Source organism: Akebia trifoliata, chromosome 12, assembly GCF_017979445.1.
Source record: "Akebia trifoliata isolate Shusen 1 chromosome 12, ASM1797944v1, whole genome shotgun sequence".
In the NCBI taxonomy this organism is placed as follows: domain Eukaryota; kingdom Viridiplantae; phylum Streptophyta; class Magnoliopsida; order Ranunculales; family Lardizabalaceae; genus Akebia; species Akebia trifoliata.
Genome location: NC_141386.1, coordinates 2850763 through 2864279, shown reverse-complemented (window position 1 = coordinate 2864279; position 13517 = coordinate 2850763). Strand labels below are relative to the sequence as shown.

Below are 13517 nucleotides of genomic sequence, written 5' to 3'. Positions count from 1 at the left end.
GGATTTTAACATATGGTGTAAGAGCCAAACCCTATGTCTAGGGTTCAAGTTAGGTCACTGTAAAATGGGCCACTAATTTAGGTTTTAACATAGGATGCCTTCGGACACTGTGTTCAACACTGAGATGATGTGGTGGTGCATAAAGAATCATAGATTTCTTTATTTGTATCTCGAGGAAAGAAATCTGTAGTTATCTGTGCACTGCCACATCAGTTCAGTATCCAACGAAGGCAACGTGGGAGGTTCTTTAACACGTGGTGTTAGTGCCAACCCCACGTCTAGGGTTCAAGAAGTCGGGTTGCTGTAGCCGCCTTGAATTAAGATGTAAACTTTCTACTCTATTTAGGTCTAGGTATTTTTGAGCATCGATTTTGCTCTTTATTGTCTTTTTCTTTAAGATTAATAGAAGTAGCGTAAATGCCCTCCAAGAAATTTCTCAACCAAATCAGATTTGTTATAGGGTGGCGAACCATGAATCCTAATTCGGAGGATTTGAAACAAATGAACAGAGGAACCAAAAAATATAGGATTAAATTTTGATATTATATTTGATTTCGTGTTGTTGTTTCACCTAGAATTTAATTGGATTTATCCAGTTTTGTTTTTAACTTGAGATGATATGGGCAGTTTTATTAATGAAAGAGTTCTTGTTCTTGAATTTTTTAGGGTAGGACGATGGAGGAACTTTACTCAATCGGAAGGACAATCGAAGATACATCTGAATGCTTGAAACGGGTTCCATTGTATCCTAAGATAATCTCAGCCATTAAATCTGCCCATCATCTAGGGTAAATTTTTCTTATTCAACGTCTTCAAATTTATTTTTCTTTCTATTTCTAATTATTTTTTTTGCTTAAAAAATGATGCTAACTAATGTGTTTGTTTTATTATTTTTAAGGTGTGATTTGAGGATTCTGAGTGATGCTAATCCATTCTTCATTGGGACAATCTTGAAGCATCATGATCTGATGAATTGTTTTTCGGAGATCAACACGAATCCATGCTTCATCGACGAAGAAGGAAAGCTTAAGATCCTCCCCTTTCATGATTTCATCTCCTCCCCTCATGATTGTGATATCTGCCCTCCCAACTTGTGGAAGGTAATTTAGGTTGTTAGTTTAATTCATTAAAATTAATTGTTTAGTAAAACTAACCTTAAATTCCTCCCCTCATGGATTTAATTTTAATTTTAATTTTTAAAATAGGGTTTGGTAGTCGAACGGATCAAAGCTTCTACTTTTGCGGAGGGAAAAAAGTGATTTATCTATGTTGGGGATGGAAAGGCTGATTACTGTCCAAGTTTGAAGCTTAAAAAAGATGATCGAGTAATGCCGGATCTGAAAAATGAGTTAAAGAGGATTGAGCTTCGTTTTTTAAAAGCTAGAGAGAGCTTCAGGGATAATGGGCTACAAATGGCCAGCTCCCATACTCTAAATATATTAGAGTACTCAAATTTGATATGAGACCCATTTTATTGTTGGTCAAGGGCTTAATACCCATTTGAGGGCCACTCCTCCATGTTCTATATAAATACTCAAAAACCTATTGGTCAAAATCATAATTTAAAAATCAAATTTGATGTCATAAAAGTTTTCCATTATAGATTGAAAGCCCTTTGATTAGGTTAAAACAAGTTGGAAGCTGATGAGAAAGTGAATCGTTGAAATTTGGACGGTTTCCTGATCATCACCTGATCATCATATCTTTGTTATTGTTGCTGTTAATATTGCAATCATATGTATAGTAATTGTCATTTGTGTCTGTTTTTGGAATTTTGGGTCTTGCCCAAAATGCTTATAAACAAAAGTGATGTCTTTAGGTTACAACAATATATGCTAAATAAACAAAAGTGATTTTGTTTACCCAGCCTCGATCACCATTATTCACCCTGAACCCGCTCTGATGACCTCAGCTCAGGTCTAATTTTTTTTGGGTTTAAGATTTAATATATGCCTAATCAAAATTATTAACAACTATTGATATTTTTTGAATGTGTTAAAATGTTTTGGAATGTTGAGAAAATAATTTGAACTAAACCTTTGAAATGTTTCAATGACATGTTTTAATCTTTAATTGGGGTGTGATAAATAATTTAAGAAATTACGGTGTAATATATTGAAGAGGGGTATATCAAAATTGTCCCTGCCTTAAAATTGAATTGAATTTTCATTTTTAATACTAAAACCGTCCTAAAATCATTTAAAAGTGTGAAAACCCAATCTTATACGGACGGGTTGGGGCAGGGCAAAATTGTCGTCCCTGAGCATGGAGAAAATGGATCGCCACCAAACTTCCATAATTTAAATTTCATCTGTGAAATTTAATATGCATATTGCATTAAAATTGCCATGATGTGCTATAATATCTCCAAAAAAACTATAACAATATCGAAGACAAACATAATTCCATATTGGCCTTGAATAGGACAAATGTAACCATAAATGATCAACTTAATGATTAAGAATCAAATATGAAAAATTATAATCCACCAATCTCAAGTTGAATGTTTATCTAGGGGCCTACTATTCCTACACAAAGGGGTTAATTGATTCATTGAAAGAAAATATTTTTCTTAAAAACATGACATGGGTTTATATCAAACATTTTTGCAGGCATTCATAATTGAATACCAGAAAAATGTGTCACTCAATCATTGCTGCTTAGCATAACTTCTTGTGCGATCGACGAGCTTGCATGAATCATGATCTCAGTTCATTATGAACTATTTGGTAGTAAAAACTGACAATTTGATGATAAAACACCTATACACTCAACGATAAAGTAAGAATTACTGAGAATTGAGCTTGAATGTGGAATTAAAGTGATATAGTTAAACAATCCAATGCATAAATCCTTCGGTAAATTATTTTCTAATAATTAACAACTACTCATAAACCCTTCTAACAATGAAAAAGATGGACTTTACTATAACTAGATGTTAGAAAAATAACAATTAGATGACCATTTGAAAGCACGACAACACTTTTTACATTAAAATAAAAACTTTCTAATGATTTTGAGGGATTTTATGAGAAGGGGGATTTTCTGAGAAAGGGGGTTGTCACCTAGTTTAAGTCTAGGAACCAAAAACCAAAAATAACTTTGATATGAAATTGGGTCGATCTATAACTAAGAGAAATGAGCAAGAGGGGTAAAGTTACGGGTTTCGAAAGGTGTTAGGCACCGAATCCTGCCCGATCGAGGTGAGCGGTCTCTATTACAATCCAAGAAAATCCTTAGGTCAACGGGTAAAAACTAAAATCAAAGTAAGGTCCAATCATCAATATTTCATATCGAAACGGCTAAACAAATCATTATTATTTTACATCTAGTAAACCAAATAAATATTATGGGTAATGATTTCTCAAATTGAAAAGTATTTTTTTCGTATCGCATTAGAAAATTTACGAAAAACTAGAACTTCTGATTAAATCTGTGTGTCACACATTAATAAGGTGAATTATGCATTAATACACATAAATGATGATTTTTGGGAAAAGAAATATGAAAATCAATTTAAACATATATATGGTACGCAAAAATGACCCACTAGTCATGCTTTGGGAAAAAAATAAAATTCCATTAAAGTGGCATGAATGCAAAGATCAACGAGTCAATTCTCTTAACGAAAATTGATATTTTAATGCGATTATAAGAAAGTTTAAAAAAAAATTGATCCAATGCGCTTCAAAATCAATGAGTTGATCCAAACCAATTTAATGAAAAGTACTCACACGCCAGTATCCCCAAAAATCAATGAGTTAACTCGACACTTTTATTGAGAAAAATCAATTTAGTTAACCCAATGGCCCTAAAAATTATTGAGTTGGACTGAGGTATATTTCTAAGAAAAATCACCCATAAAATAATGAGTTAATCCATTGTTGATTAAGGCAGAGATACATGAATGGAGCAATGGAGACGATCTCGAACGAATTCTTCTTCACCTAATTAACACAATCATCCATGAAGATGACGATAATAGAAATTTTGCATTAATATCAATGGATTGCAAGTTTCAGACCAAACCAGTCTCCACCCATGACCCCTTTCCTCAAGCTCTTCGAATTCAACTTTAGAAGCTACAAATTTCAATACTAGCAAAGCCAATTATATTTTTCTTTCTTTGTTTGTACCAGAGTACTTTGTTACATTTAGTTTTACCAAGCTCAAGAAAGAACGTTGTCTACATCATGGATCAATAATGTTGCAAAATATGTGTTTCCCATATCATATGAGAGCTACTAATGCCACACCAATTCCTTCATAAATCACCCAAAAAAAGGTGCACACAGTTGGTGTGTCATTAGTAAAAAATTGGTGTGGCAATAGCAATTCTCTATCATATTTCTCAACCATTTTTTTTAAGAGGCCCCATACCTTGGACTTTTGATCCCTCTATGTAACATCCTCTCAAGTGCCATGTGGCACTTGTTATGGTTTCAGGTTTGTCGTGTGGAATGCTACATGTCAATAAGGAATTACAGTCATGGTTTCAAAACAAATTAGAGATCAAGACGTATTGCTAGAGTCGTCTTGGTGTCAAGCATGGACAAGATGGATGGACAAGTCAATGTATCGGACGAGATTTAAAACCCCACGTTCATTTTTCTCATTGTTGAATGAGACGTCTCAAACGTATTGGAAAACTCGTCCGAGATGACTCGGTCTCGTTCATGGACTAGATGAGATGTCAAAACGAGTTTTAAAACTATGATTAGTGTTAATCAATTGCCTCGGATCAAAAGGGCAAAACTGTACTTTTATTTGATAAGTTCCAAAGCTTAATTTGTTGAGGGCATTTTGGAGGAAAATTATTATAGTAGTGAAATTGATGTCATTATTAGGGACCAACTAGTTGCACACCCCTCATTACCAATGGATTATTACACTATAAAAATAATAGAAAAATATATTGCACTCTTCTTCTTCTTCCTCAACCATGCCCACATATATGGTTGGTTGTTGTTGGTTCACTTTTATATTGTCTAATCTAGTGGCAAACATCACAAATCCCTTGTAATCACCACATACCCGGATTGAAAAATCAAGTAAGGGCTCGTTTTGATGATTTTAAAGCCATTGTGAGGCTCACTCGAATCCATGTCGGCACTTTGTACTAATCAGTGATCATAGAATTCCTAGATATCCAAACATACTTATTTATTTATTTATTTATCAATTTCTAAACAAGCCTAAATAAAGATTGGAAAATCAATGCCTGCAATTCGTGCCTATAACTTTGAATTCTCTTGAAGAATTCATTGTTGGAATCAATTATCAAGTTTACATTTTTATTCTTTTTCTTTAAAAAAAATACTTGTCTATGTTGTTTATTATTTCTCAATGGATAACTGGTATTAGTTTGTAGGGTTGATTCTGATTTCAAAGGTTTCATGAAAAAATATGAAACTGGTTCATTATACTAATCAAGATGTCAAATTTTTTAAGATTAATTCTAATTTTTAAATATTTAAATATAATATGTGTATATTTTCAGTAAATGTAAGTAATGAAAAAAATGATCTTTATTTATAAGTAATCGATGATAATTATATTATCCCATCGGTTTTAATAGATCCAAAACATCCACTAGTATGATATCTATGTATAGGGCATAAATTTGTTTTTTATTTTATTTTCTGATATCTATGTATTCTCGCAGATAGCAGACCGGGTCGGCCAGACTTGTGTATGAGCTTTGCCCCATCCATAGACCATGGTCTTTTCTAAGGATTAGTCTCGGGGCACGTGCAATGCCCACACATCTCATACACCAAGTAAGTGAGGGTGCACCCTCATGGGTGGTCCATGAGAAATTAATGCTCATACTGGGTATCGAACTCATGACTTACGAGCATTAACTACTTATGGGCCTAAAATTATCATTAGGCCGACCACTCGGGATTATGCATAAATTTGTTTCTATCACTTTCTTAACTTATCTTTATGATCCTTTGAAGAAGGAACATGCAATTGATTATATAAATCATTAGCCTTTGGTTTCATGAAAAATTGTTAATAGATATTTGTAAACGTTTGATCGTGCTTAATGGTGGTCATTGCATGTCTATGATGTTTACATAGTCACATCTTGTACGTTTTTAAGTTTGTCAGAGTCAGTGACCTACTTGATTAGATTTATAATGATCTCTTCCAGAAGCATAGTAAGTAGGATTGTATGACTATAACTCTCGTTGGTGTCTGAAATTTTGGTGGCAATTCTCAATTTGAGAATTCTCCAATAAATGCTCTCCAATTGAAGTGCTATATGGAACCTCGAACATGGAATCTACTAAAAGCAATGTTGTATTTAACATTGCTTTTTAGAATATCTCAAAATTTATGAAATTTTCTTTTGCATTTGAAAAAAGAGTATTTTTAATTATTCTTTTTTTTTTTTTTTTTTTTTGAGAGGAAGCTTTGGTATGTGTCAAATTTGACATTTGTTTGTGTCAAATTTGACATTTGTTTACTTAGTCATTTTAAAAGAAAAAAAATTTAAAGAGCAAATGTAACATTGCCATTGGAGATGCTTTAGTTCATTATCATCGTCTTCGTGGAATCCATTGGATCTCAATATGGTATAGCTTTTGAGCTTATAAAAGTATTTTTGGCGTGGTCAACCAAAACACAAATATAAAAAACCTAAAAACAGTGACCTGTTGATAAAGTGGTCCGAGTAGATGTACTAGCCGGCCATTTTGATTTGTGTTTTAAAATAAAATTTACTAATCAAAGAACCCGGCTGTCACGCTTTCAAAGAATGCCACGTGTACATTCAATCAAAATTACGTAATTTATCACACACATTTTGATTTGTGTTGACCAAAGTGGGCCATTGCTTTGATCAGCTCAGCTGTACAAAAAAGGTGTTACATCGGATTAATGAGTCATGATGGAGTGACATAAAGTTGGAATCTCACATCACACTTATTGACGTGAAAGAGTATGAGAATTAGGGATGCAATTTGTTCCGGTTCAAATCGAGAATCGTACCAAATCGATAGCTTTGGGGTGATTTGGTTCAGTTTGAAACAAGTTGCAGTTCGATTCTGAGTTATGAAAATAAAGAACCGATCAATTTGATTTAGATCTCAGATCAAGCTTGTATAGAACCGAACCCCTATACAATAAATATTTATATATAAAATAATTATTATGAATTATTTTAAGAGTTAGGACATAAATTAGTGATCTTTATAAATAAACTAAAGACTTTTTATGAATAGATTTTTGTTTTACTCTACAAAATTTTATATTTGTTTTTTCATTAAAAAACATTACTTACAATTTATAGAATATTGGCAATCCATAGAACCGTACCGAACCAAATCGACTTTAATTTGGTTTGGGTTGGTTTGGTTCCAATGGAATTTGGTTCAGTTCTGATTTTTATTTAGTGGACCGACCTATGTTAGTTCGATTCTAATTTAACCTCAAACCGAACCAAGTTGCACCTCTAATGAGATTCATAGATGTTTTTCATTGAGATTCCAGCCTGACGTCACTTCAGCATTATTCTTTCTAAATCGATCTAACAATCCCATTCTAACGAGGATCCCATAGTCCATTCTTATTTTCTTTCTAATTTTGTAATCTTTAATATACGAATTAGATTTTCGGCCAAGTTAGCCTGAGTGCTTCAAGTATTTACATGTGTCGCATAAGCTTCCAATGGTTCGTCCTATTTCGAGGATGAGATACGTGTTCCTCCTCATTTAGCTTTGCCTTAGTGACTATGTGGAGGCATTTTATTGAGCCACCTAATTGAACATAATTACACCCCCACGATAAATTATATGATTATGATATCTAATCCAATTTCGAATCTGTATCCATAGGTATTGAAAGATAATATTTTACTGAATTAAAATTCAATATCCAAAAATTGTGAATAATATTTGATTACTTGAATACCGCTTTGAATTATATAATTACACATTGACAAATGAGTCCGACTAGCATTACTAAGTTAGTAGGGATTTTTCACCCTTACAAAGGGTACTTGGACTCAACTTGTGGCATCCAAAACCATGATTCGATGATTTAGGGTTGTAAAGGAAAAAAATCTTATGAATTTTTTTTTTTTTTTCCATGAGACATGTAAATTGTGATCCAAAAGATATATATTTTTTAATCCAAAGTTTTCCATGAAATTTAAAGGGCTGTAAAGTTGGATTGCAGATGTGGTAATCCATTAAACGATCCTTAGAAAGGCTTAAAATCTTATTAAGTTGGTAAGTGTCAGTGTCGACAAACCTGCTTCTACTTCTTTTCAAATTTCAGGTACTCATGTTGAACTGTTTATTGATTGTAAAAGAAAATTCTTAGGCATAAATAATAACAAAAAAATTAAAATAATAAATATAAAAAAGGAAATAAATAATAATGAAAAATATTTCCCACTTTTATCTATTTCTATTATATAAAAAATCAAAATTCCCCCAAATGATCGTCATTAAAAATTACAGCTGAGTTTCGAGTTTACATTTGGTTTAGGTTCCCGGCTTGATTTTATTTTTAATTCGACATAGGTTCTAAATTGAACCTGGATCAATATGTATCGAACCAAGCATGAATCGGGTTTAGGTTGAAACCCATTTGTGGCAGGTTCCAATTTGGATTTCTGGGACAATGTGTCAATCGCTAAATTAATCAACCAACCAAATCGGTCATATTAATTATTAATAAAATTCAATTTCTTTTCAAGATATTAACAGAAGATATGCTTGATCTTCCCTATAAAATAACCTACGCCTATAAATCTTATCCTACTTTCAAATTCTTAGTTCAGAGAAGGTTGGCCTATAAAATGTTTTTAATGAAATTATAACTAAAACATGTATAAATTGAAAATGAATTTCAAAAGTAAAGGAAACTCAAGTGACCAATATTTTAAAAATCAGACCAATCGATGGTCTTGCTAGGTTCGACTGGATTTTATAATAAAAACGGTTCAGCTAATGAACCATGAGTTTTTATTTATTATTATTATTATTTTTTTATGAATATAAATATAGGTATTCTTGGGAAAATGTATAAATATTTTAATATGGATTATTATTATTATTATTAGTATTATCCTTTTATGAGTATAAAAAGAGGCATTTTTGGGAAAATGTATACATATTTTAATTTTTCAATGAACATACGTAAAATCCAACTGATTTGGACCAAGGTCCAATTGTAGATTGACTAATTTGACAAATGTTCATTTTTAAAACATTGTTAGTGGCCTTGTTTGAGACAAAAACAAAATCAATAATTTACATGAATTATTCTAGAAAAACTAAAATTAATATGGTAGAGAAAAATGGGGTAGTAGAGTTTGAGTGAAGTGACACTTAAATGGGAAAGGGGAATCCCATGTTTTTAGTAGGATTCCACTTTTATGATTTTTTGTATTACGTTTTAAGTCATTTGGGACCTACTCTTTCATTTTTTATTGAGTCGTGCTGGCGTGACACAAAGCAATTACTGTGATTCTCACAATTCTGACGGGGACGTGCATACATAACCGTAGATGGTTTTTGCTTGTATCACGAGGAAACACATTTATGATTATGTGCACATCCCACGTTAGACTTGTAAATTAAACCAAAATGATGTAAATTATCACATTCATTTCGATTTGTGTGGACTAAAGTGGACCATTGCTTTGACCAGGTCAGGTGTAAAAATAAAAAAATAAAAAGTCTAAAGGTCGCCTCTGATTAATGGTTAATCAAATCAGTTGCTACATATCTGAATTTGAATAAAAATATGAGTAGACATCGCATATGATATCCCATTTCTATAGATATGAAGGGTGTTTACATGGCACAACTTGATTAGGAAATAAACACTGGGCTATATGAACAGCTTGATTAGGAGCCAAAGGTATTTTAAACACTAATATAAGTGTGCCACATAGACACCTAATCTACTTTATAGGAATAGTATACTGTATAAGTCGTGATAATCTAACGTCTTTTTTCAGACGCCCCCTATATACTCCCATCACATAATCGTAGATCCTTCGCTTCAGGATACACAAGAAAAATGATTTGAAAACACCCTTAATCATATCATATTGGATCTAAAGTGTATGGGGGGCATTTGAAAAAAGAGTGTTAGATTATCATTAATCATATCATATTGGATCTAACTATGGTTTCTTCCATGTTCGTACTCTATTTTTCTTGTTATTGATTATGCTCATGTTCTCATTAGCATCAATTTAAGCTAATCAGTTTCCAATCTTTATTTAGATTTTGTTTAGAAATTGATAAAAGCCAATGCTTCGATTTTATCTAATGGAATTTGATGATCATTTATTAGCCCAAAGTGTCGACATGAATTTGAATTAGTAAGTCTCACAATGGCTTTAAAATTGTCAAAACCAACACTTTTTTGGTTTGTCAATTTGGACATGGTTATTACAAGGGATTTGTGATCTTTGCAAATAGATTGACTATACAAAAATGATTGAATCGGTAATAATTTATGTGGGCAGTAGACACTCCAATTTGCACGAATCTGTAAGAAAATCCAAATCTCCTCGAATTGATTCTAAGTTAGACTCAAGCCTCTCAACAGACCCGCATTGCCATGTGACATCATTATTCATGCATACATGCATACATGCATCATCTCATATTATTTTTGCATACCCATACCTTGTCCCTAATCCAAGCCAATTCTACTTACTTCCATGATTCGATCCGAACTTACATCCATACTCCAACCTAACCCAAGTTCATATTCTAAGTCCAAAACCCAAGTCCATATTCTAAGTCCAATACCAAGTCCATTCTCTAAGCCCAATACCAAGTCCACTCTAAGCCCATTTTCTCACACCCCCTCAAAAGATGACACATGTTGATCTCCCATAAGCCCTCAATACCCAATACATTATCTAATTGGTGAGTCAACTCTTTCTTGTGAAATCCCAAGATGTCATTTCCAAAAAGTTTAGTCAAATCAAAAAGATACTTTGGTCTTTGGTAATAATCTATAAAGTTGAGAGAACTTCCCATTATACCCTCAAAAGGTGAGAATCTTCAAGTACATACATGGAGTTCTCCCATTGGTCAATTTCAAAAATACACTTCCACCCTTGTTTTATGAGTTATTTACAAATGAACCAAAGGTTACTTTTCACCTACCACCTCACATTTACACATGTCATTCTCTCATTCACCCTCTCAAAAGTACTTTTATTTTCCCATTGGTCTATTTCAAAAATACACTTCCACCCCTTGTTTTATGAGTTATTTACAAATGAACCAATGTCTACTTTTTACCTACCACTCCACCTTTACACATGTCACTCCCTTATTCATCATCCCAAAAGTATTTTTTGTTTTCTCACCTCTATTTACCAAAAAATCAAAGACCAAAGAGTGCTTTTAAGGTTTCTTCACAAATGTCATCTTTACCCCCATACAAATGAAATATCCAACAAGAAATAACATAAATCTTATGTCCATTTTCTTTATTTTTAGGGTTGGACCACTTTATTCTCAAAAGTTCTCCAAAAACTCTATAAATACCCTCATTTTTTAAGAACAATTAATGCTCTAAAGCCCCCATTTCTCAACCTAAAACTCTACCAAAATTTATACTCATCTCTTATCTCTCAACCTTCAACTCTCTCAACCCTCAACTACATCCTTCAACTCTCAAGTTCATTTCTTAAGCTCAAGTTCATTCAAGACCTCCAAGAGGACAAGGTGGGTGTAGTAGTTGTTATTTATTTTAACTTGCATCTTCTTCTTCTATCCCTCTTTTTTTTTTTTTTAGAAACCCTTAGGATGTGATGGAAAACCCTCATTCATTTCAAGTAGATTGAACCTCAACCTTGGGCATGAAATGCTTGAGGCGGTTTGGTCGAAAGGATGGAGGTTGAAGTCCTTTTTAACCCATTCTCATATCATGCATCATAATTTACACTATGCACACACATCACACATGTTGGCCATGATGAAGAAATGTGTAACTCTCTTGATAAGGTTAAAACACTAAGTTTCTACTTAAACATGCATGCATTAAGGTTATAGATCTAAAAGAACTCCATTCATGGAACTTCTCTAAAATCATTAAACCAACATCTCAACTCATGCAAAGATGTGTTAACTCCATATAATATCTTCTCCTATAAGATACTTTTTATGTCAACACTAACATCAAATCCTCTTACAAAGAGGTACATACACACCATGTGCACCCACCCACTCCATGCATCCCATGCATTTTACTTGTTATGTTAAATCTTTTTCAAAAATGGCCAAATCTAAAAGTAACCACCATAGGTGGAAAGAATGGGGTGCATAACACTTTCCCCATTCTCTAATCGAATCCCCTCACCTAGATTTTAGGTAGACCATACCTTTTACAAGAATGAGAGTCACTACAATGCCATTGTGGACACGGGATTTTCGATATTTTTTTGAAACATCCCTCCACTTTGGGGTGTTTTGGAGTCGCCACCATTCATTTTCGGAAATGGGTGTGAATGGTCACCCGAAGTTGTATTTTTGAAAAATATGTCATTTTGACATTTTTTTTGATGACTCTCGTAGGATAAGGTGCATGGTCCAACCTTGATTCAAGGTAAAGGGGTCCATTTATGGAGTAGGGAAGGTGTTAGGCACCCTACTCCATCCACGTAATATGGTAATCTCGGATTCGGTTTTTTTTTTTAATAAAAAGAAAATAAAATCGAAAAAGGATTCGATGTGTGCCCTCAAGTGTGAGGGGCTTCGATGTTGGTTCAAATCGTTGAGGGCACCCTTATGAAGAAGGGGCCCTTTGGTGATTTAGACCATAGTGGTGTGTGCAAATGTGTAGGAAAGGGGTGAGTAGAAGAGGGAAGTTGGGGGGTATCATTTTGTCAAACCCACCTTGTTCCTTCCTTGACTTTCTTTGACTTTCTTTGATGAGTCTTCCTTTTTTCTTTGCTTGACTTGTTTGAGAGAAGGTTGAGAGTTGAGAGTTGAGAGTTGTGTGTTGAGAATAGAAATAGTAGAATGCGTTAAGAGAGAAAGGTTGAGAGAGTGATTTCTTTTTTATCTTTTGGAGGGTTGGATGTGGGATTTTTTATTAGGGATTAAGAGTTGAGAATGGCAGGGTTTTTATAGAATTTGTAAGTTATTTTGAGGGGTAGAGTAGGGTGAAATGATGAGAAGTGGTAGAATGGTGTGGTATTTAAGAGAAGGGTATGTGTAAATTGATGGGGTTTGAGGGGTATTTGTGTAAGAAGGTTAAATGGGTGAGTTTTGACCCAAATGGTTTGGATCCAACCCAACCCATTTGGGTTGAGTGTTTGGTGAGGTGAGTTTAAGGTAGTAGTTGTGATTAAATGGTGTTTGGTTTAAGAGAATGGATGATTTAATGAGGTGGTTGATGATATTTTGGGAGGGTGAGGGAGATGATGACATGTGTCAAAGTGGGTGGAAATGAAGGGTTGAGATGAATTGATATGAAAGGATGGGTGTTTGATTTGAGAGGATGGGTTTAGGTGTAGATTGTAG

The 13517-nt window shown here is 33.5% G+C and overlaps 1 protein-coding gene across 1 annotated transcript; it reads left to right on the top strand.

The window, feature by feature from the left end:
* Nucleotides 1-345: 345 nt before the first annotated feature.
* On the top strand, nt 346-1718 carry LOC147388608 (inorganic pyrophosphatase 1-like). The gene is made up of 3 exons (XM_086418762.1): nt 346-788; nt 899-1100; nt 1206-1718. Exons 1-3 carry the CDS (start codon nt 676-678, stop codon nt 1257-1259), a joined length of 369 nt encoding a protein of 122 aa, XP_086274888.1. The 5' UTR covers nt 346-675; the 3' UTR covers nt 1260-1718.
* The last annotated feature ends 11799 nt before the right edge of the window (nt 1719-13517 follow it).

What these genes read in the sequence shown, in the direction of transcription:
- LOC147388608 (XM_086418762.1), top strand. Translation starts at nt 676, where the DNA reads ATGGAGGAACTTTACTCAATCGGAAGGACAATCGAAGATACATCTGAA. An exon ending in AAATCTGCCCATCATCTAGG is followed by an intron (nt 789 to 898) that starts GTAAATTTTTCT and finishes ATTATTTTTAAG; the next exon opens with GTGTGATTTGAGGATTCTGA. An exon ending in GCCCTCCCAACTTGTGGAAG is followed by an intron (nt 1,101 to 1,205) that starts GTAATTTAGGTT and finishes TTTTTAAAATAG; the next exon opens with GGTTTGGTAGTCGAACGGAT.